This window comes from Bombus affinis, chromosome 18 (assembly GCF_024516045.1).
Source record: "Bombus affinis isolate iyBomAffi1 chromosome 18, iyBomAffi1.2, whole genome shotgun sequence".
Lineage (NCBI taxonomy): Eukaryota > Metazoa > Arthropoda > Insecta > Hymenoptera > Apidae > Bombus > Bombus affinis.
This window is the reverse complement of record NC_066361.1, coordinates 4,024,158-4,045,405: the sequence shown is the minus strand read 5'-3', so window position 1 is coordinate 4,045,405 and position 21,248 is coordinate 4,024,158. Positions and strand designations below refer to the sequence as shown.

The following is a 21,248-nucleotide window of genomic DNA, read 5'->3' as shown; positions in this document are numbered from 1 at the left end:
CATGCACGTGACGCGAGCTTCAAGTGAATTTCAGGAGATTTGGCCAGAGCCTCGCTCGGTCCGACGATCTCGCTACGGCCTGTCTGACGAGTACAGGAAGTTTCCACTTTGCCACGGACAACGAACTCCGGTTCCATAAGCAAGCAACTCTGGCAAATTCAACAACCATTGAACAAATGAACAGGAAATTTGAAAAAGAATGGAAATGGGATGTGGTGAAGTGGGATTCTAGTGATCTTGCTAAAGTGAAAGAAAACGCAGCTAAATCCGCATGATATTTATAGACAAATATTCTCAGTTATTTTCATCGCTACTTTATTAACCTCTTCTCATTTATTTTTCCATAAATATGTTCATATCGAAACGCAGGCGTCACTGTACATTTCCTTCGAAACGAATTCCTCTTCTACACGATGAAACAACGTTCAACGATTCGACGCTTGCTGAACATAAATGTGTTTTCGTGACTGAAACGTTCCGTCACAGTTCCATATCGAATACTTAAGACACTAAGACCGCACACTTACGTAATGACATACGAAATACGATGCACTTTAATCACATAGCAATAAGAATTTCTTTACACGACTATATACATGGCGTACGTTAACCAGGTGTATGTACAGTTTCACGCATCGTGGAACGAATCGATTCCTTTCTCCCATCTCCCTTTTTACCTTTGGATCGAGGGCCGGTTATCTATCGAAACACAGTTCTCGACAAAAGGAGGAGTCATAGTGGAAGATTGGATTCAAAGCTTCGACTTTTGAAAAACCCGATAGTGTGCCGTAAAATATTTTCAATGAATTTTCACTGAATTTCCAATGTTACAAGAACCCGATAGAAGTAACGCAAGGGAAGAAGGCGGAAGTTCTTGAAACGCGGAGAATTGGATCGTTAGAAAGAAGAAACTTTGACGTATCGAGTGCAGTTTCTCAACGCTACACACGAACACTCGCCAGTTGTTCGGCCTGACGTTCTTTCACAAAGTTTCAGACGATAACTCACATCTTTCCACACTCTTTTATAAACTGTCCCGTGTCTATCAGTTCCTGACCAGAGCTTGTAAATCCTGCACCCTGTTTTCTACACCTAGTGACACTTGACAAACGTCCTCGACATCGTCACTCAGTCTTCGAGTACTTCTCACTTGCAAAGACCTAGCGCTAGAGATGTTGTTGTCCCTGTTACCTCGACGATCCTCTGACAGACGCTGTGAACCCGAACGGTCAGAGAGCACCGAGAGTGAAGAAAATTAGTAACCGACATCGTGAGCGCCCATTTGTTTTACCAGACCAGGCGCTCGATCGTCCGCCGTATCATCCAGATGATGATGACTCAGCCGTGTTGGGAAGGAGAAAGACCGCAGGAAACTTCAGTCCCATCCTTTGTGTATTCAGGTCACTGTTTCGACTGAGACACAATAGACGAGCGATTTGCGCGAATCACCGTGGCTTCTAGACTACGTTCCAGTAACTGATGTTCCTTTCTAGGCCAACGCCAAATTATACCAGAATTCGTCCTGGAGAACTGCTGCTGGTTGTAATGGAGGATCCGCGCTTCCGGCTACTCGAATCTCTTTCTTGCCGGACAGATCATCCATCAAACAATGATTCGTTGGAGCAAGGATCAAAGGATGACGCAGCTCTTCCTCTGTAAATGTCTACCCTGATGCGTTCAGTAGTAGCCGACTATGTCCTTCAATCGTTGAAACAATTTGTCCACCTCGTTTTCCATTCGTCCAATCTCTTCGACGGTTTCGTGAAACTTCAGCTCACTCGATAAATAGCCAACGAATTGAAGACGAATGCTTTTACGACCAAACAGCAACGAACCCCTGGCCAGCAGTACCAACAAAGCCCGGCAGTCGACTTGAACAGTCCGGTTCCCCGGACGGATGTTACAGCGCCGTTAGCCCGTAATCGGATTTGACCGCCGGTGGCGGAATGGGCGCGGAGACCTGCGACAGTCCAGACGGACTGGTCGCCGGGGCAAGAGGACTGATACTTCCGGAGCCGATGTGTCCCAACGGTCCTCCCGTCGGGCCCTCCATCATGCCACTCACATGATGATGACTCAGCTGTGCTTGAAGATGGGCCAGAGGATGCGGGTGACCTTGGAAACTCGGATGAACCACGTTCGTATGCGGAAGAGCGGCGTTCACCGCGTGCACTTCTGCCATGTCCGTCAAACCAACGCCCGAGTCCAAACTAGCGTCGATTCCACTCGACGGGGAATTGTTGTTGTTCTTCCTTTGACTATTGTTGTTCCCGGTTGCCAATTTCGATCTGGTGGCCGGCGTCTTAGCCGGTTTCGCCGACGGCGGCGCTGTCTGACCGTTCGCGTTCTTCCTGCGCACGTTCTTCGTGTTCGGCAGCTTGTTATCTTTCTTCCACTTCATGCGCCGGTTCTGGAACCAGATCTTAATCTGCCGCTCGGACAACACCAGGGTATGAGCGATCTCGATCCGTCGCCGTCTCGTCAGGTACCTATTGTAATGGAATTCCTTCTCCAGCTCGAGGATCTGGTGCCTCGTGTACGCGGTCCTCTGTCGCTTCGGCTCCATCCCTGGCTGGTACGAGCCGTTCGCTGCAAGAACCAAACAGAGACATCGAGTGGAGTTAGTTGACTGGCTTCTAGGGACCAGAATCTGGTCGAATTTATTAAGATCGTGTGGTTAAAAATGGTTGTTTTTAAGGAGACTGAGAATATAACGAAGAGTTAGAAATAATCGAGTGAGATTAGTTGACTGGCTTCTAGGGACCAGAATCTGGTCGAATTTATTAAGATCGTGTGGTTAAAAATGGTTGTTTTTAAGGAAACCGAGAATATAACGAGGAATTAGAAATAATAGAGTGAGGTTAGTTGACTGGCTTCTATGGACCAGAATCTGGTCGAATTTTTTAAGATCGTGTGGTTAAAAATGGTTGTTTTTAAGGAAACCGAGAATATAACGAGGAATTATAAATAATAGAGTGAGGTTAGTTGACTGGCTTCTAGGGACCAGAATCTGGTCGAATTTATTAAGATCATGTGGTAAAATATGGTTATTTTTAAGGAGACCGAGAATATATATAGAAATAATATATTCTTGAAATTGTTGAGAAACGTTAAGTTGGTATGATCGCTAGTTCCTACAAGTTAAGTTGGTACGACTTTTAACGACGCTGCTTTGTCTTAGATGTCGACCACGTGTTATTTATCTAAGTATATCCGGTGTGTTCAGATAGCTGTACGTGGTGGTGAAATAAAATGAAGTAAAACTTGAATCTGCGTGAATCGATTAAAAAGCAAACTGCCAAACCTATTTAATAAGAGAAATTATATTTGTTCATGAATAAATATGATTAGCTTTTTCTGTACGATTACAGAGCTTTGGCAAGTGATCGTTTCGACCTTATCTGTCATTAGAAAATAGCACGCCACGAATAGCCAAGCGATTATTCAAGCAATTACACGCCGATGTTATCGTGTGATTTTTCTAGTTAATATGCGGCAATCGATTTTTCTTATTTATCCGCGACACGTATAGAAACGACTTAAGAAATAACTCGATGAATGGATTCTTTAATACAATCGGATTTTTATCGTACATTCTCTCTCACTCCTGGCGATTCTTCATTATAACACGCTTTTCCGCCTATTACATTTAAAGTATAAATATAAATCTGTTAAAAGAAACTTGAATAAAGAACGAGTCTCTGACTGGACGATCTAAAATTAACAATCACGAGATTGTTCAAGATTTTCGTGCGTAATAAAGGTTTATTTAATGGATAAAAACAAAAAAGAATCGACAGTGAATCGTGATAACAAATGGGAAGTAAAAACACAGCAGACAATTAATAACGTGCATTCATGTGAGCAATTTCAAGTCGTACTATCTGAATGTTCAATTTGTTGCAGCTTTCGAACGAGTACAGGCTTCGACCAGTGACAAGCATCATTATTTTAAGACTTGTACTATTGGCGATAGTCTCGAGGCGACGTGTCACCGTCTAGTGGCACACGCTCGACTTCATGGAACGCGCGATCACCGATCGCAATGGATAAAGAAGCGTGACACGTGCACCGACACCATCGTTCTCCAGTGAAACGCTGAAACAACTGACTCTACAATTTTCCAATCGGCTGACCGATACTTCAAGGCCGTGTTGCTCGAGCGCCAAATAGCTGAAATACTTGTCGAGGTCCCAGTAGGATTATCAAAGTTATTAGGCAAAAAGTCAAAAGAATGCGAACATAAATTTGGTAAATTCAGATGGGTCCTTTTGGTTGTGAAATAATATGAAAATTGTACATATATTGTAAAATTGAAAGTAAATTGTTCAGAAGAAAGCATTTTGATGAAGAACAAGTCTGAAGTTAGTCAAAAGAATAATAATTTGCTTTGATACTCTAATATAAATCTGGTAAATTCCAATTGGTCCTTTTGGTTGTGAAATAATATGAAAATTGTACATATATTGTAAAATTGAAAGTAAATTGTTCAGAAGAAAGCATTTTGATGAAGAACAAGTCTGAAGTTAGTCAAAAGAAGGATGATTTGCTTTGATACCCTAACATAAATCTGGTAAATTCCAATTGGTCCTTTTGGTTGTGCAATAATATGAAAATTGTACATATATTGTAAAATTGAAAGTAAGTTGTTCAGAAGAAAGCATTTTGATGAGGAACAAGTCTGAAGTTAGCCAAAAGAATGATGATTTGTTTTTATACTCTAACATAAATTTGGTAAATTCCAATTGGTCCTTTTGATTGTGAAATAATATGAAAATTGTACATATATTGTAAAATTGAAAGTAAGTTGTTCAGAAGAAAGCATTTTGATGAGGAACAAGTCTGAAGTTAGCCAAAAGAATGATGATTTGTTTTTATACTCTAACATAAATTTGGTAAATTCCAATTGGTCCTTTTGGTTGTGAAATAATATGAAAATTGTACATATATTGTAAAATTGAAAACAAGTTGTTCAGAAGAAAGCATTTTGATGAGGAACAAGTCTGAAGTTAGCCAAAAGAATGATGATTTGTTTTTATACTCTAACATAAATTTGGTAAATTCCAATTGGTCCTTTTGGTTGTGCAATAATATGAAAATTGTACATATATTGTAAAATTGAAAGCAAGTTGTTCAGAAGAAAGCATTTTGATGAAGAACAAGTCTGAAGTTAGTCAAAAGAATGATGATTTGCTTTGATACTCCAACATAAATTTGGTAAATTCCAATTGGTCCTTTTGGTTGTGAAATAATATAAAAATTGTACATATATTGTAAAAATGAAAGTAAGTTGTTCAGAAAAAAGAATTTTGAAGAAACGCATGTCTGAAGTTATTTGATCATTCTCATAGTCCCGATACAATCACAAATATTGTATGGTCGTAAATATTCCTAATTTACAAATAAGATCATACAGTATCCAAATAATATCGAACCTCTTATCTTCGCGTTATTTCAGATGCCATCATCTGAGCGACGTTACACAATTGAATGAACAGAAGCGAAAAAGTCTCATGTGCTTGATAAATTGACATGTTATTCGTCTGATACCGCGATGAAGATTGACTTTAAGGTAGTCGTTGAGAAAAAATGCACAGTCATAAGAAGTGGGTGTAAAAATCAAAGTGACAAACAACGATCCTCTAATCGTTTTGTGCTCTTCACAAACCCCCATATTAAATTTGGATGACCCAACTGTAGTACACTTTTATCTCACCCTTCCAACCCCTTGCATCACTCTTTCTTCTTTTCATTACTTTTCATTACATTTGAAGCTTCTACAGCAAAACTTGAAAAAATGTTAATTAGCACCAAATGAAATAACTTTTGATTCTATTCACATAAATATAAAATTCTATTACATAAACGAATAATCATAAATAATGAAGAGATTGAAGAAGCTCCAATGTTATATGAACTGCAATTTAAGTGGAAGAATTCCATTTATTGATGCAACCTGATGCAACCAACTGTCCATTGAACCCAATTGTTTAAATTGTTTTGAGCATCAAACTATTGCACAGGTGAAAAATCACAGATAATGAAGACAATAACTAAATCCTGATATTAAAGTTGTATATCCTTAGATGAACCAAAATAAATGGAGTTCTGCGTATAAACTGCTTATCCTGCGACCAGTTGGTACAAACAAAATTCAACAGTACAATTCCTTCGTCCACTTTACACCCCATTTATTTCTCGCCTTATCATAAGCCTCTATCGTGGTTCTATGGTTTTCTTCTAAAGAGTTGTAACCGAGACTCGATATCAGAAGTGACCATCGTGGCTCGTCACTAGCATCGGTTCAGGTCGCGACGAAGGTGACACATGAGAAGAGATTGGTGCATCGATTCGTTGGTCGTATCACAAGCGACGTCAATCCTCGCGTGGCACGCTAGAAGCGTTCCTTGGTGGTCCGTAGGAGCACGATAGAGGAAGCATGGCAGCGAGTTCAGTTTAGAATCTGTGCAGACACATTCCATTCCGAAGCTGACCGACGGTCTCGAGAAGCCCCTCCTAACAGCAACGTCCGGTCGCTGAGCTTCGAACATCCAAAGGGGGAGAGAGATTGCAGTCTCCGACAGGCCGTCGGACACGCATACCAGACTTTACTGGCACTGAACGTGAAAGCGAGGACCGTGTTATGCGCGAAAATGATACTCCTGCGGATAAAAATGACGACGCTCCGCGGGGATGCATTTGGAGCTTGCGATTCTTTTCTCAGGGTCGAACATATCGTATTTCAAAAGTGTATCTGGAAAGTGTCACAAATCAAAATAACTCGGACCTTTGTTGGAAGAACGTGAAGATCAGCAAAGGAGGATTTCAAGGACTAAGCATGGAACATTATTGAAATAATATTTGACTATTGTTTGTTGCAGTTTATTCTGCTATCAACTAAGTGTTTGGTATCAAATGATATTTTTGTAAACTTCTAATAATAGTTGAAGAATTTGTTTCAGTTGTGTCACTTTTGAAATATGTACATCTGCAACATATAATTTTCTGTGCATTTGTGGGTAATTTAAATGTACAGCAATGTGCAAAAAGATACCAGCTATTGTTGTAATTTGTAAACCATGAAACAGATCTCAATTTAAACTTCTTTAAACTTTATAACAATACAAAATTACATAAATATTCTCAGTCTAGTTATAACACAGAATGTCATAGATGATATGCTGATACTGGTAGTTGCTAGAACTAACTTTCTGTGCATTTGTGGGTAATTTAAATGAACAGCAATGTGCAAAAAGATATCAGCTATTGGAAGCAAAGTACTTGTTGTAATTTGTAAACCATGGAACAGATCTCAATTTAAACTTCTTTAAACTTTATTACAATACAAAATTACATAAATATTCTCAGTCTAGTTATAACACAGAATGTCACAGATGATATGTTGATACTGGTAGTTGATAGAACTAACTTTCTGTGCATTTGTGGGTAATTTAAATGTACAAAATGTAAAATGAAATGTACAAAAAGATACCAGCTATTGGAAGCAAAGTCTTGTTGTAATTTATAAACTATAAAACAAATCTCTCTATCTAAACTTCTTTAAACTTTATAACAATACAAAGTTACATAAATATTCTCAGTCTAGTTATAACACAGAATGTCACAGATGATATGCTGATACTGGCATTTGATAAAACTAACTTTCTCTTCTTGCAAGAAAATGAAGAATATGACTCGTAAGATTGTTCTCCACGACGAATTACAATTATACTACATTCTTCTACGTAAGTTTTGGTAAACAATTCCTATATAAAACTATGTAGAAGAATATTCTAATCATTTTTGAAAATCGTAAAATCAAAATCAAAGAATCACCGTATCTTAGAAGGATAAAATCAAAATAAAATTTTCCAAAACTATGCAGATATATGTGAATAATTTTCAAATAATTTTCAAAGTTACTTTACGAATCGCTTTTTAACTATCGAGCTTTCATCTAGCCGTACCTCGATTCCAACAGAGCTTACAATACAATGAGAAAAAAAGGTAGAAAGAAAAGCTTTGTTACGGTGGAACGACGCGTTAAAAACTTGTTTCGCATACGGTGCGCCGTGCTTCTTTCATCGATGATATTTTTTGTTACCTGGAAATATGAATTATGATATTCCGGTTCGATAGTATCCGTGTAGAACGGCCTGAAAAGCGAAATAGTTGCAAGCTGGAATGAACAGCACTTTCCCCGGTCAAAACGGAATAGAAATTTGAGGCTGCAAAGGCAGCCCAATTCTCTGGCATATTACGTTGCAAAAATTCCCTTTGTAGATTCATAATCCTTCTGCGAAATGCCTGCCGCAGACGGGAACGGTCGTTACACGTACTACTCATACCATTCCTAATGCCGCGTTTCCAATGAATAGTATTCCAAGCTTGTGTACTATGTTATCGTGTAATTCCTCGACATTTTGTATTCGATATCGATCTTCTTAAAAAACGTGACAGACCACATTCACGCGTGCAAGAAATATAACAATTTCCGAGTAATTTTTATGCATTTTTATTAGAAGCTTCTTAGTGGGAAGTCTACCTGTTCGTAACGCAAACCAGCTACAAGCAGGTAAACAAAATAGGAAAAAAAGGAAAAAAATGATCGACATCGTATAACACGCGTCTACGCTTGAAACCTATTTCTAACAATAAGATAAACCTTCCGTCGATTTGTCTGTTTTTCTAATGTTTCTGTTTAGGGTCGTCCTTAAAGTTCGCTATTTCTCAAGTTGACGTGTAATACGAGATGAAGAATAGCGGCACTAAGCGTAACCGAATAGGTGGTAAATGGATAGGCTTCTAAAATCTCGCACAGGTGATCGGAAGGTGGAACGATAAATTGCAGCCCATCAGTCTTCCGACTGGTCGGTAACGCGTCACCTTGCGGCCTCTGCGTATTAGTTTCACAGGTAAATCCTGCAACATCGCTTCCGAACTCTCGTCATGCGCTTAGTGGCGTGTGGTAAACACATGGCGATTATGTTTTTATCGTCAGACGTTTAATAATGAGCTAATAACGGCAAAAAAGCGAACACGTGCAATGAATCGGATTGTCAGAAAACGCGATGAAACTGAGAACACGCCGTAGTAAGACAAAGACACTGGTTTAAAGCTGAATAATATAATGAAATATGTAACATAATACGGCAGAATATATGGAATATCAGAGTAGGTTAAATGACGATGGAACATGGACGAATACTACGTTTTTGAAGTAGTAAAACCTGCGATTATAGAGTCATCATGTTCCGTCGGACAAAGACCGTGCCATTTTCTAACGTATAATTTCCAAAGTATCAATTAAAATTCAATTCAAGCCTGTACCTTTAATCGCAAAATAACTGGAAATAGCGTATTTCGTGGTGAGACCTGTCTAAATTAAGCTACCATGCTACAATTGCTCAATCTTCATCGTCATTGGGTTGTAGGAATAAAAAGGATCGTTGAAAGTTCCAACTCACCGACACCGGCAACGTGAATCTTCTTCATCCACGGATAAATCACACGGTCCCCGTTCTCCTCTTCCTCTTCCTCATCCTCCAGCATGCCCGGCGACCCGTCCATCATTTGATCATCTTCCATGTCGTCCTGATCGGATCCCTCGTCCACGTGATGCTGTTGCTGCGACTGCTGTTGGTTCTGTTGCTGCTGTTGCGTCGGTTGCTGTTGCTGCGAGTTTTGTATATGTTGAGACTGTTGACCGGTAGCCGATTGCTGCTGAAGATCCGGCGAGTTGTCACGATGCAGCTGACTAGAACTCGCCGGACTGCACGCGTTACTTTCGTGCGGTGTCTGCTGTTGACTCGGCTGTTGATGATGTTGAAGACTATCCGGCGGCTGCACATGATTCTGCATAATACCCGGTGATAGTGGAGTGGAGCCGAGAACAGTCGATGCGGACACAGGTGGTTGCTGCTGTTGTGGCTGTTGCTGGTTCTGCATCGACGATGGGCACGTGAGCGGCGGTTGTTGAGCCTCCGGCGGCATCGCCAAGGCGCCCACCGCGTGATGATGAGGATGCAGGCTCGCGTGATGAACGGCGTGCACTTGATGATGAGGATGATGCGGCCCATAGTAGCTACCATAGCCGGCATAGCCGCCGTTCAGCTGCACCGCGGACGACGCTCCGTAAGGAGTGGACGCCGCTTGATGATGATGTTGATGATAACCATATTGTAGCTGATGAGACTGCGGATGATTCAAGTGGTGACCACCCCCGCTAGCCGGAAAGAAATCCGCTCCAGTGGACGGGATGTAGTTGCTCTGACTGTATTCCTCGCTAGGAGGAAACTTTGGATCCACCATCACGGAAGTGGCGGCCAAATGATGGCTGCTAGCTGCCTGCTGGTGTTGGTGATGATGATATCCACCGCCGGTGGATGGATTCATCAGAAATGAACTCATGTTTGCGTGAATTTTTCGTCCCGCGACGCCCGATTCCACGATTCGACTCTCGTCACACGCCAAACAACGATCGACGGTAATCACGATAGCTTTTCAGTTAGTCCCACCCTCCGTCGACGTTGCGGGTTTAATTCATAGAATCGCACGGTTCCATGTTGATGATATTCATTGTTGGAAGCGTATACACCGCACTGCACTGTGGCCCGTGGCCGACATCCCTCTCTGCCGCCGCGAGCAGGGTGACTTTTTCCACCGGAGGGGAAAGGGTACCGCGTCTAGACGCAGAAGACGGAAAAGGGAGAAAGACAGGGGGAGAGAAAACGAGCGAAAAGAGCAAGACCACGGAGAGTAGCAGACTCCCGGTGGACAGCTGCTTATCCTCTCCTCTCCTTCCGCCACTTTTGCGATCTTCCACGAAGCTCCGCGGCCTCGTTCGCTCCTTCCCGCCCACCGAAGCCCAATTACCATACCACGTGACCGCGGCACCGACCAATCAGAGCTGCTCCAAGCTTGCGACCATGATGGATAGCACGGCACGCATGCAACACGTGAGTGGCGCCACGAGAACCACTGCGGCAGGTGCACCAACTTCTTTCTTCGTGCCTCCTTCGCGAGCGACGGTCACCAGAGCTCTTCTACGCACTCGTTCTCTATGACGTTAGAATTCTTTACAATCTTTTTCCTAACCATACACACTTTACACTATTTTATCGACGATAATCTTTCTAACTTTCGATCAATGTCCACGATGCATCGGAAAAGTTCTAGCAATCGCTCGTTAAATCTTCAATTTCGCTGAAATATCCGACCACCATATGACACCTTCTCAAACTCCGATCGATCCCATTCACTTCACACTGATCTTTTCAAGCGACTCGATCCGAGGAACATAGACACCATCGACCGCCGGCCAAGCTGTCACAGAGCCATGAAAGTGAGCTCGTCCTGCCTCGGCAGAAACTCGTCTGGCAACTCCGGCAACTCTGTTCCCAACTCCCTCCAGGTCCAACGAGACCGGCTGGCTTCGAGCCGTTGCCGAGAGCCGGGACACCCCCTCTCCTCGTCGTTCCTCTTACTCTGCCGCCAGCTAACCCCACTCCGTGGAAGCACGAGACCAACCCCTGCCACGGAAAGCGTGGATCCTGTGCCCTTATGGGGCCATACTCCAGGGTACGTAGAACGGTATAGTCACTCCTACGGATCTCCTTAACCCGCCTCCATCCTTCTGAAATCCATCTTACGCCAGCATGGTCAATGCTCGACGAAAACCGCGCCGATGCTGTCTAACGTTATTGAGATCGTGACATCGAGGGTTAAATGATATCACCATGCTAATTGGCAGATGTCGCTAGGGTGACGCGGCTTTTATCGTATTTGGAGGTTCCTCTTAGTAATAGATGCGTTAGGTCGTTCGAGCAACGCTGTGTATTCATTAAACCTGCAGATATTTACAGAATGCATATAATTAAAATATACAACGTGTCTGAGGTAAAATAATTGTCGTTATTATATTTAAGTAGCGAAACAAATCTCTATTTAGAAACCGTTATCGTATTTCCGCTGCTGAAACCATAAATTTCTAGACAGATCCGCAGTGTAATTGCGAATGAATGGAACGATGTGCGAAGATACTGTGCAATAGGCCATTTAACGATATGCAGCGAGTGAGTGGAAAATATCGTAGGAATCTGAATCGCTGGCGAAATATCCAAATCTCGCAAATGCAAATATTCATTTTGTTGGTCCACTGGCCCATTAGGCTGATAATATTTTTCGTTGAAACCAGCTTATCAATGGTGCGAGTATTCACGGCCGATCGTCTATCGGTCAGCGTGATTATCAGAACGTCTGGTCGGCCGCTGTGCACACGGAATCACGCGTTACGTAAGACGTTTCGACGCGGACCAAATTGAAAGTAATGGCTGCGGCGTTCTTTCACCGCGTGTTTATATTAGTGCTCTACAAGTGTCTCACTGCACTCGGTCAAGTACGTCTACCCGCGATCAGCTGCGTGGAGCAAAGCATATAAAGCGCCGAGTCATTACACAAAGAGCACACTCACTCTGTTTTGCCGTGCTACGACAATGTACTATGGCGAGGCTTCTCTCGACCGACCGTTTTACCGTTTAGCATTTTACTTTTGCTAGTCGAGACTGACCGATGCTGAATGTAGAAACCCGACAGTGGAATTTCCAGCGAAAGTAATTTCATAAAAGAAGCTATATTTAACAAAATAAAATAAACGTAAATCAAATAGAATCAATTTTTGAAAGGTTGGAAGAATAGTAGTGAAATTTCAGAAATCAGTTACCCATTTCAAGCAACACAACCGTGCCACAAGAAGCCATGAAAAATACTCGAGGAATAAGAAGAATATCGCGTGCCATTAAAGGGGCGATAATAAAGGAGAATAGAATAGAAGAATAGCGGGACACGAGGGGGTGGCAATTGAACGAGCCCTGAGAACGCGTCACCTGTTTTTTCCCCGGTTTTGCGCTTCCTCGAGTCGAGGCTTTTTCGTTAAGCAAGATACCACGCCACAGTTATTTTTCTATTTCTCTTACGGCCACTTGCTGCCTCTCCAGGACGAAAGGAACGCCGCGTCGAGTGGAATCTGCGAAGGGGGTTGAAGGAGCTTGCGGATGACGTAAAACGAGAGCAAAGAGGGTTGTGCGGACGTTGTCTTCTCGTTTTGCGGATCGAACTCTGTCTCCACCAACCTACGTTCTCTCTAAGCTTCCGTCTTCCTCGTTCAACCCCTGTCCACCCCCGCGACACCGTCTTCTGCTAACGTTTCTTCTTTATCCAACATTCAGCCGCGCACGTCTTGCCGGTTCTCTGGTCGAGCCCTCGTCGCTCCTCTTCTCTGCTCTTCCGGCGAAACACAATCAATCACATTTGCCGGTGAGCCGGCATGACACCCCCCTTTTACACCCACAGCCACCCCTGCACACGTAGTTCGTCAACGACGATTCCCTCTCGTTCTGCCTCGGCATCTCCCTTCTACGCGATCGTCGCGATCTCCCAAATGACGATTATCGTGAGATCGCCCATGAGAGCTGAGACGTGCGCCACGTGTACCACGAGGACTTGCAGCGCAACCGACCAATTAAACATGAAACTTTTCGTGACCCTGTTCTTTCGCACTCTATCTGGGTACAGTAGGATTTTCTAGAATTTCTTCTTCGATGGTTGAAATAACGTAATTTAGTGCCGCAGTTCTTGTAGGAATTCTTTTCCTATTTGTATCGAAGCTTCCAATATGCTATTCTGTAAGTATAATATTCTTTAATTAGTAGAAAGTTGCACATACAATTAGTATCTTCTCTCTAGCGAAGAAAGTGATGTATCAAGAGATTCCTTTCGTCTTTATAGTTTTGTTCTATTTATCCATTCGAAACTGATGCCACACCAGGTATGTAGCTTCTTTTGTGTATAATTTAGGACACGTGAAGATATATATTGGTAGGTTCTTCAAGAAGATATGCAACGATAAACTATTGCGAAGATAAAATCTTACAATACAATAATACAAACGCTGTAAGAAGGTTAATTAAATGTTAATTGAATTGATCAATTAACCTGAACAATACACGATTGCTATAAGAATATCTTCTTTGCTGAGAAGAATATCAACTACGTGAATTGCAGGGAAACCGACATACAAATGATGACAACATTTTTACGTGTCTTTTACAGCGACACGAAAAAAAAGAATTTGTTCGCTTGTCGGGAAGGTTTTCCAGTGAAAACCCGTTTGGCTGGAATTGCCTGGCTAAGTTTGCAACCGGAGGCGTCGCGCGCTATGAACCATCGAGTTCCGTCGTGATAATGATAAATGAGAACGCAGTAGTTTACGATTTAATATCAATCCAGCCGGCCGGCTGCTTATTATCGGCCATTAGGAAAGTTTTAATAACGCAATACGCCGCTGCCCGACCTGGGGGTGGAACCGTCGCGATTTATCACTTTCATCGCTTTATTACTGGCCCGTTACGCTTTACTTGTTGATCGTTCGCGACAACATCGCGAATCACCAGGAAATTTGGATATTTTTTTCCCTATTTTTCGCCTTCCCTCTTCACTAAATTATGTCACCCGGTAGATCGATCGTTCAGGGTCACGATAAATAGATATAGAGTGCCGAACGAGTAGGAAAACAAGGCGAATAGAAGACAGAGCGAAGAGAAGAATTTTCTTTGTCTTTGTGAAGAAATTACTATTACTATTATTATCGTTATTATTAGCATGTAACGTTCAGGAAATTGCAGACTGGTTTCAATGTGTACAAGTAATGGAATTGCCACGGACAATAGACAAAGTTTTTATCAAAAACGTTTACGGTCGCTGTATCGACAATCAGTAGCTGTTCATCTACATCTCTTTATACATTCAGTGACATGATAATTTACAACTTCTGAGAATTTACAATGCAACGGTGCCTCATTTATAATCGCGTATAATTACACGCGAGAATCATTCTTGAAACGAACAAGAAAACGTATAACCACAGCTTCATGAATCTTACAAACCCTGTCCCTCGCTTTATCATTTCGACTTTTAACCCTTTGTATGTTTCCAAGCATTGTCCTATTTGCATATCTTCAATTGTTGTTGTTAACTGTCAGGATTTTCAAAAACTGTCAAAACATCCTCATGAAGCTGTAATCTTGATGTAAATGACCAAATTGCTCATACAATGTTCATAGCCCTAAAAACTCTTCCTATACCAAACAATCCTTTTGATAATTTTGGTGTCTTCAAAATGACTTGCAATTCCATTGCAAAGTAGTTTCACGGTGAAATCCAATATCGTCGGCACACGTGGCTCTTCGCTCTATAAAATTATTCCTCTTTTCACGGTAGACACAATCTTAGACGTGGACGTGAAGATATTTAAGGGATGAGAACGTGGGGCAATTTAAAAATATTCCTATTGAGATTATATTGAGATATTCTGTGCGCCAAACTAGATCAACCGTGACACACGTATGTGAATACGAGTGTATGGAAGTACGTGTGTGCACAGCGTCTCGGAAAAACAGACGAATGCGACTGTTCCATTCCCAAGAAGATGGTGAGACAAAGAGAGCGCCGAGACGCGTACAAACGATATCCACGGAGATCCTGGGAATCGTTTGTTAAATAAATCTGAAACTATTTTAATATGAATTCTAAGTGTAACCTTAGTATTCCTTTACTTATATTTCGGCAATTAAGATGCACAATTCTCAACGATTGCAAAAGAAAGCTAATGAATTTCTAATAGTAACAGGTGGCCAGCTGCGTTCTAATAAGGAAGAAAGTGGATTCAAAATACATTTTACGCGCTCGACGATATTAAAGTCTTCGGGGACCGATCGATCTGCAGGTTACAGAATATTCCAAATATTTACGCGTTCGAGCAACGAAATTCGACATGGTTCGTATAAGAATGCACGCGTGTCCGGATCCCTAAATCTACGAAAGATCCCGGCTATTTTCGCATATATGCCACGTGAAGGTGTTGGCAGCAGATCCATCCAAAGCGAAAAGCACGAGTCTCCGGAGATTCTATTTCGCTGCTGAGTCACGATCCCGCGTTTGTCGACGTGAAAAGGGGGACTGTGTCCTCTTGGGGACGCCCTTACACACCTCCAAAGGCTTAGGTATTGGGGTTGATGTTCGTATGGGTCGCTGTCACTCTTTGATCCTCCGTGCTGCTTCTGAAAGGTAGAGCAACTTAGGCGAAACAGCAGGGCACAACAGTGCGCAAGGTTAAGTTGATCTATACATAACTATGTACATCTTTTGTTAGATCAGGTGTTTTAGTCATACGGTTTAACAAAAGTGCATGAAATATAGAACATCGAAAAGCATCGAATGAGCAAAATGATTGGCTACCGAATGACTCGTATCCTACCACCAGAATACAGCTGAATCGAAAATTTTGTATTTTTAGAAGATCAGAAGGTTTCGTGCAATTTGGTCAGCCTCATTGATCAATAGCAACCCTCCTCAAATAAATCTAAAACTTTCACTTGTCTGTCCAGCTAATTACAGATACATAAAACAACATGACAATTCCTGAAGTGCTTTTCAGAAGCTAGACAGTCGATGCTGGGAATTAACTAACAGAGCCAGCAAGCAATTGATCCTCTGAGTACACTTGAGTCAACCAAAAAGAGAAGCATTTTCACTTCCACCTGCCTAAAAAGCGCTGATTGAGCATCTTTCATTGAGCGACAGGCGGCGAGCGCGAAGCTGCAGACTGAGATCAACGCGACTCGCTGAAAGGCGCAATCAGCCGCAGTTGGAAAGGCGTGCTGGCCGCGACGCGACAAGAGAAACACGTGTTTTTATCAGACTACGCGCACGAAGAAAACACGACAACGAATCGGGCTCGCGATCGTGTCGAGTGAAAGTTTCAGATACGCTTTAATGAAAGGCCGTTCGGTAGTTCCACTTTAGGCGCGATATCCAGATGAAAAACGAAAGGAAAAGGCGATAATTATCGGTGCACGGGGATGGTAACGATGTTAACGCGACCCGTGACCCGCGACCCGCGACCAATTACCACCTGACATCGCTGCTTGAAAGCAATTTGCGTGCGGCGAGCAGGCTCTTCCGGCGACTCGCTCAAAGGAGCCCGGACCAGGCGAGAAAAAGCCACGTTTATAGCGGCTTACGTCGACAGTCGGCCTCCTCGGACGAGGAAGAATGGCCGAGTGAGTCGTAAAAGTGATTCATCACCTTTCGCGGCTACGGCTCGCGGAGTCGTTAGCGACGATCCTCCTCCTCTCTCGGCCGTCGTGACATCCTTCCTCCGGCAAGCCCAGAAGCTCGCCAGCTGAATTTCTCCGACGTGTTACGCGTCGTGGTGGAAAGGGCCGCGTGGCGGAAAGATGAGCGTGGTCGTCGTGAAAAGTGTTCCATGGATGAAGACGAAGATGAGTAGCGTTCAAGGGATGCTGCGGGCAAACACGCCACGATGATGCTGATTCCCATTTTACGTAGTGGAAATTGTGATTAGGATTTGTGCCCGGATGATACTCGTCACAGGGCTAGCTCTTTTACAGTGTCAATTATAGTACATCGAGTTTCACATCTTAGATGATAATTATTCATATACATTTCCTGTAAGAAATAAAATTATGTATTTTCCTATCTGGGATCAAAAATACTAAATGCTACATTCTGAATCCTTTCTCATTTTGTCATACCGTGAAAGGATTGAAGAAGGCTGCTTCTGATATTTTCAATCTCATAGGTCTTCGTTATGATAGTCTGTTAGACAATGTTTAATAAGATAAAATAAAACAGAACTTTGGATACGTATGTACAAAGATGTTCCTTTAAAACTTGGTTAATTCTTTCAATTGGAAACGTCTAAAAATTATATCTTCATTTCTCTTCCAAGCGAAGCATATTTAAATATGATAAAGTCTTCTTCCAACGTCTTTCCAATTAGCAGCTTTCCCACAGTCGGAGAAATGCTCGGAGCCAGGTTCAGACGACACCGGGGAAACCCTTTGCGAAGGGAGAGTTTCTGCGAACGTCCCTCGGACACTGATTACCGCTCGAAGCTACGGAAAGAAGGAGGTAACTAGGTTAAGGTCGACCAACATCCGTGACCTCGACAATTACCATTCGACACCCTTCGTCACTGAAAGACAGTTTGCACACAACGAAAATGCTGGCGCATTGTTGGTAAAGGGCCCTCGGACGCAAGCCAGAAATGTTTTCGAGGCTAATTGCTTTCGGACGACCCATCTATCCCTCCTTCGACTTGCTTCCTCAAGGACCTTCGATATCCTCATGGCACGTCTTATGCCTGCGACACAAAAGTGGAATTAAGCGTTTGCTGTTCAGACACGTAACGAGAAAAGAAATAGAGAAGAGAATTTATAAACTCGGAATAAAGATAGGATGTGGACTAAAAATAGCGTAAAAGATGATGCCTGGAAAAAGATGACGAATGGCGTTTTACTTTGCGGAATTAGTCCATGATAGAAGGAGGAAACGAGGTAAAGAGGTTAGCGCTGCGTTCGCTGACGTCTCGAGTGCCTCTACTGTACTTATGTTTTTATACGGCCACTCGAGAAAGCCTTAATTATTCTGTCTAGAAACCGTATATTGTTACACTTAATTCGCTGAAATGATACACGTCTGTGTAGAAATTAGTACGTATAATTTCCACTATATTTTCTATTATTTCCATACTTTTTTCAACGAGACCTAATTTCTACCGAGACGTATCAACAACATATAAAAATCGTAGACTGGCAACTTCGTAAGTGAATCATTTTCGTGGCGAGGTGATTTTGGAAAATCGTTGCTGCTCCAGGTGGTAAGTGCAAAGGGATGTCCTGGAGGCACGCAGGTCCGGCGAGAGCGGGACAGAGAGAAAAGAGGAAGAAAAGAGCTGACGGGAACGCGAGCTGGCAAGATTAATGGATTCGTATTGTCGGCATTTTTTCAAGCGTTTTAGGACTACTTTTGAGTGCAGGAGAGCGTCTCATTTTTCAAAAAGTCCGTGCCGTCTGTGGGCCCGATAGAAAAATCGCAATCGATTCGGTGCGCGTTAATGGTTCCGAATTAAGCGTGTTCCTGATCTCTTCGCGTTGCCAGCCACGGACTATCGCCAAGCAGTCTCTCATAGGCTGCGTTACGTAAGAATGAGCGTCGATAGTCGTCTTGTAAATACCTCGTCGAGACACACTGAGGTGGTTCGTTTCTCATGACGCAACACACACTGTGACATTTTAACGCTTGATAGAGTTCTTGCACTTAGCGTGTACAGAGGATGTAGAGGCACTGGAAACCAAGCTTTTTGCATCTGGTTTGTAGTTTGGAAACTCGTAGTTAGGTTAAGCTCAGCAGGTATCGAAGCGAGCTTTTGTTCAGATGAGAATTATAGAATTAGTAAGAAATTAATAAATCTATGGATCCTCTATAATTGTGTATATCACTTGAGCCAGCTAAGCTTCGATGACTCAAAATTCCTTCATAACCTTCGCACAAAATAATCAGAATCATTGTACATTAGGCTTATATATACTTATATATACTTAGTCTTAGCTTATATATACTTATATATACTGTAAAGAATAAGAAAATATCGCATATGAGAAAATGAATCAGATAACCTGTTGTTATGTCTTTATTCAGAGGTAGGATTCTATGGATAAATCTATCACACCGTTCTGAGCCAGAAAAACCATTATTGCACGTTCTTATATGGGCTAGGGATAAAAACAAAAGAACATCTTAAACCTATCGATTAAATCTATCGATTGTATCTAGAACTATCATCTAGTTATTTTTCCTTGTGACTAACGCATCTGCATATGAATGGCGAGCACGAACTCGCGTTGTCATTTTCAACATAACCTTCTCTTACTTTATACTATGTATTATAAGATAAACATTTTAGCAGCTACTTTTGTGCATAGTAAATGTAAAAATTCAAGCATTTGATAAAATTTGAAGAAACAGTGAAGAACGATAAAATACGTTTAGTGAGAAATAATTAATAATGTATGGGTCCTGTATAACTGTGTGATTCCAGGCTAAGGTATACCACTTGAGTCAGCTAAGCTTCGATAGTTCAAAATTCAATCATAAACTTTGCATAAAATGTGTATAAAGTGTATAAAGAATAAGAAAATATTGCATATGAAAAAATGAATCAGATAATCTTCTCTTGCTTTCTACTACGTATTATAAGATAAACATTTCAACAGCTACTTTTGCTCATAATAAATATAAAAATTCAAGCATTTGATAAAATTTGAAGAAACAGTGAAGAACGATAAAATACGTTTAGTGAGAAATAATTAATAATGTATGGGTCCTGTATAACTGTGTGATTCCAGGTTAACCACTGTATACCACTTGAGTCAGCTAAGCTTCGATAGTTCAAAACTCAATCATAAACTTTGCATAAAATGTGTATAAACTGTATAAAAAATAAGAAAATATTGCATATGAAAAAATGAATCAGATAATCTTCTCTTGCTTTATACTACGTATTATAAGATAAACATTTCAACAGCTACTTTTGCTCATAATAAATATAAAAATAGTATTCAAGCATTTGATAAAATTTGAAGACATCAAAGAAGAAGTCAAAGGAGAAACTCCAGCAAGCTTTACGAGGTTGCAGAGATACTATTATCTCTGCAACCTCGTAATCTATATTCTATATCTAGGGAATCTATATTCCCTGTTTACCTGACAAGGACCTAAAGCCTAACCAATTTGCGGTATTTATTGTTAATTTGAAGATTTACAGCAATCAGAAGCCGCGCCTGAATAGGACGTCGAGCACGAACAACGAGGGAAAAAGTGGGAAACACGAGGAAGGCGGAACAAGACGAAGTTGGCCCCTTGGGTCCTTCGATCCTCTTCCGACCGAAGATAGAAGTTGCAGCAGCTGATGAGCCGTAACCAATGAAGCACAATAACCCTTCGTAAGCAGTACCGCTATCTTTCATTCCGTCTTTCGTGGTCACGGTAGGTGCGCGATCCTTATCTACCACAGAGACCACGCTCGTGCAACGGAAGTCCATGCCACGCGAATATAATTCGAGTCGGATATCGCAGCTGCACGATCCGATGAAATTTTTGATTTCCTTTTTTTTTTTTTTTCTTTTTTTTTTTGACGTATTACCATCGATAATTTTTTGGAATACGATTTTAATTCTGTATAGTATTCGTCTACCTACATTTCACATTTGACTTTGTCAACACATTGGTTATAATGCCCCATGCAATTTTTGTTCTAATCTAAGTATTACAGTGGCGTAAGTTTACTATAAGAATTTCTTATATTCTTCAAATGGTGAAAACGTACG

At 41.7% G+C, this 21,248-nt stretch overlaps 1 protein-coding gene and 3 long non-coding RNA genes across 5 annotated transcripts in view; 2 read left to right on the top strand and 2 right to left on the bottom strand.

Annotated features, from left to right (window-relative positions):
* The window catches only part of LOC126926692 (uncharacterized), a 222,543-nt gene that overhangs the window by 8,029 nt on the left and 193,266 nt on the right, over nt 1-21,248 (top strand). The window lies entirely within an intron of this gene.
* On the bottom strand, nt 292-11,528 carry LOC126926607 (homeotic protein deformed). Its single transcript, XM_050742990.1, has 2 exons — nt 9,468-11,528; nt 292-2,589 (listed from the first exon to the last, which is right to left on the bottom strand). Exons 1-2 carry the CDS (start codon nt 10,408-10,410, stop codon nt 1,901-1,903), a joined length of 1,632 nt encoding a protein of 543 aa, XP_050598947.1. The 5' UTR covers nt 10,411-11,528; the 3' UTR covers nt 292-1,900.
* LOC126926704 (uncharacterized) lies at nt 17,673-19,899 on the bottom strand. 2 transcript variants are annotated; one of them, XR_007714794.1, is made up of 3 exons: nt 19,097-19,899; nt 18,037-18,223; nt 17,673-17,975 (listed from the first exon to the last, which is right to left on the bottom strand). It is a non-coding gene; the product is annotated as an uncharacterized LOC126926704 (long non-coding RNA). The 2 variants fall into 2 exon arrangements; XR_007714795.1 differs by lacking the exon at nt 19,097-19,899 and adding an exon at nt 18,380-18,532.
* Nucleotides 18,456-20,051, top strand: LOC126926741 (uncharacterized). Its single transcript, XR_007714834.1, has 2 exons — nt 18,456-18,572; nt 18,671-20,051. It is a non-coding gene; the product is annotated as an uncharacterized LOC126926741 (long non-coding RNA).

Coding starts and splice junctions, on each gene's coding strand:
- LOC126926607 (XM_050742990.1), bottom strand. CDS start 10,410: ATGAGTTCATTTCTGATGAATCCATCCACCGGCGGTGGATATCATCAT. Junction 2,590..9,467: donor GATTCACGTTGCCGGTGTCG/GTGAGTTGGAAC, acceptor TGGTTCTTGCAG/CGAACGGCTCGTACCAGCCA.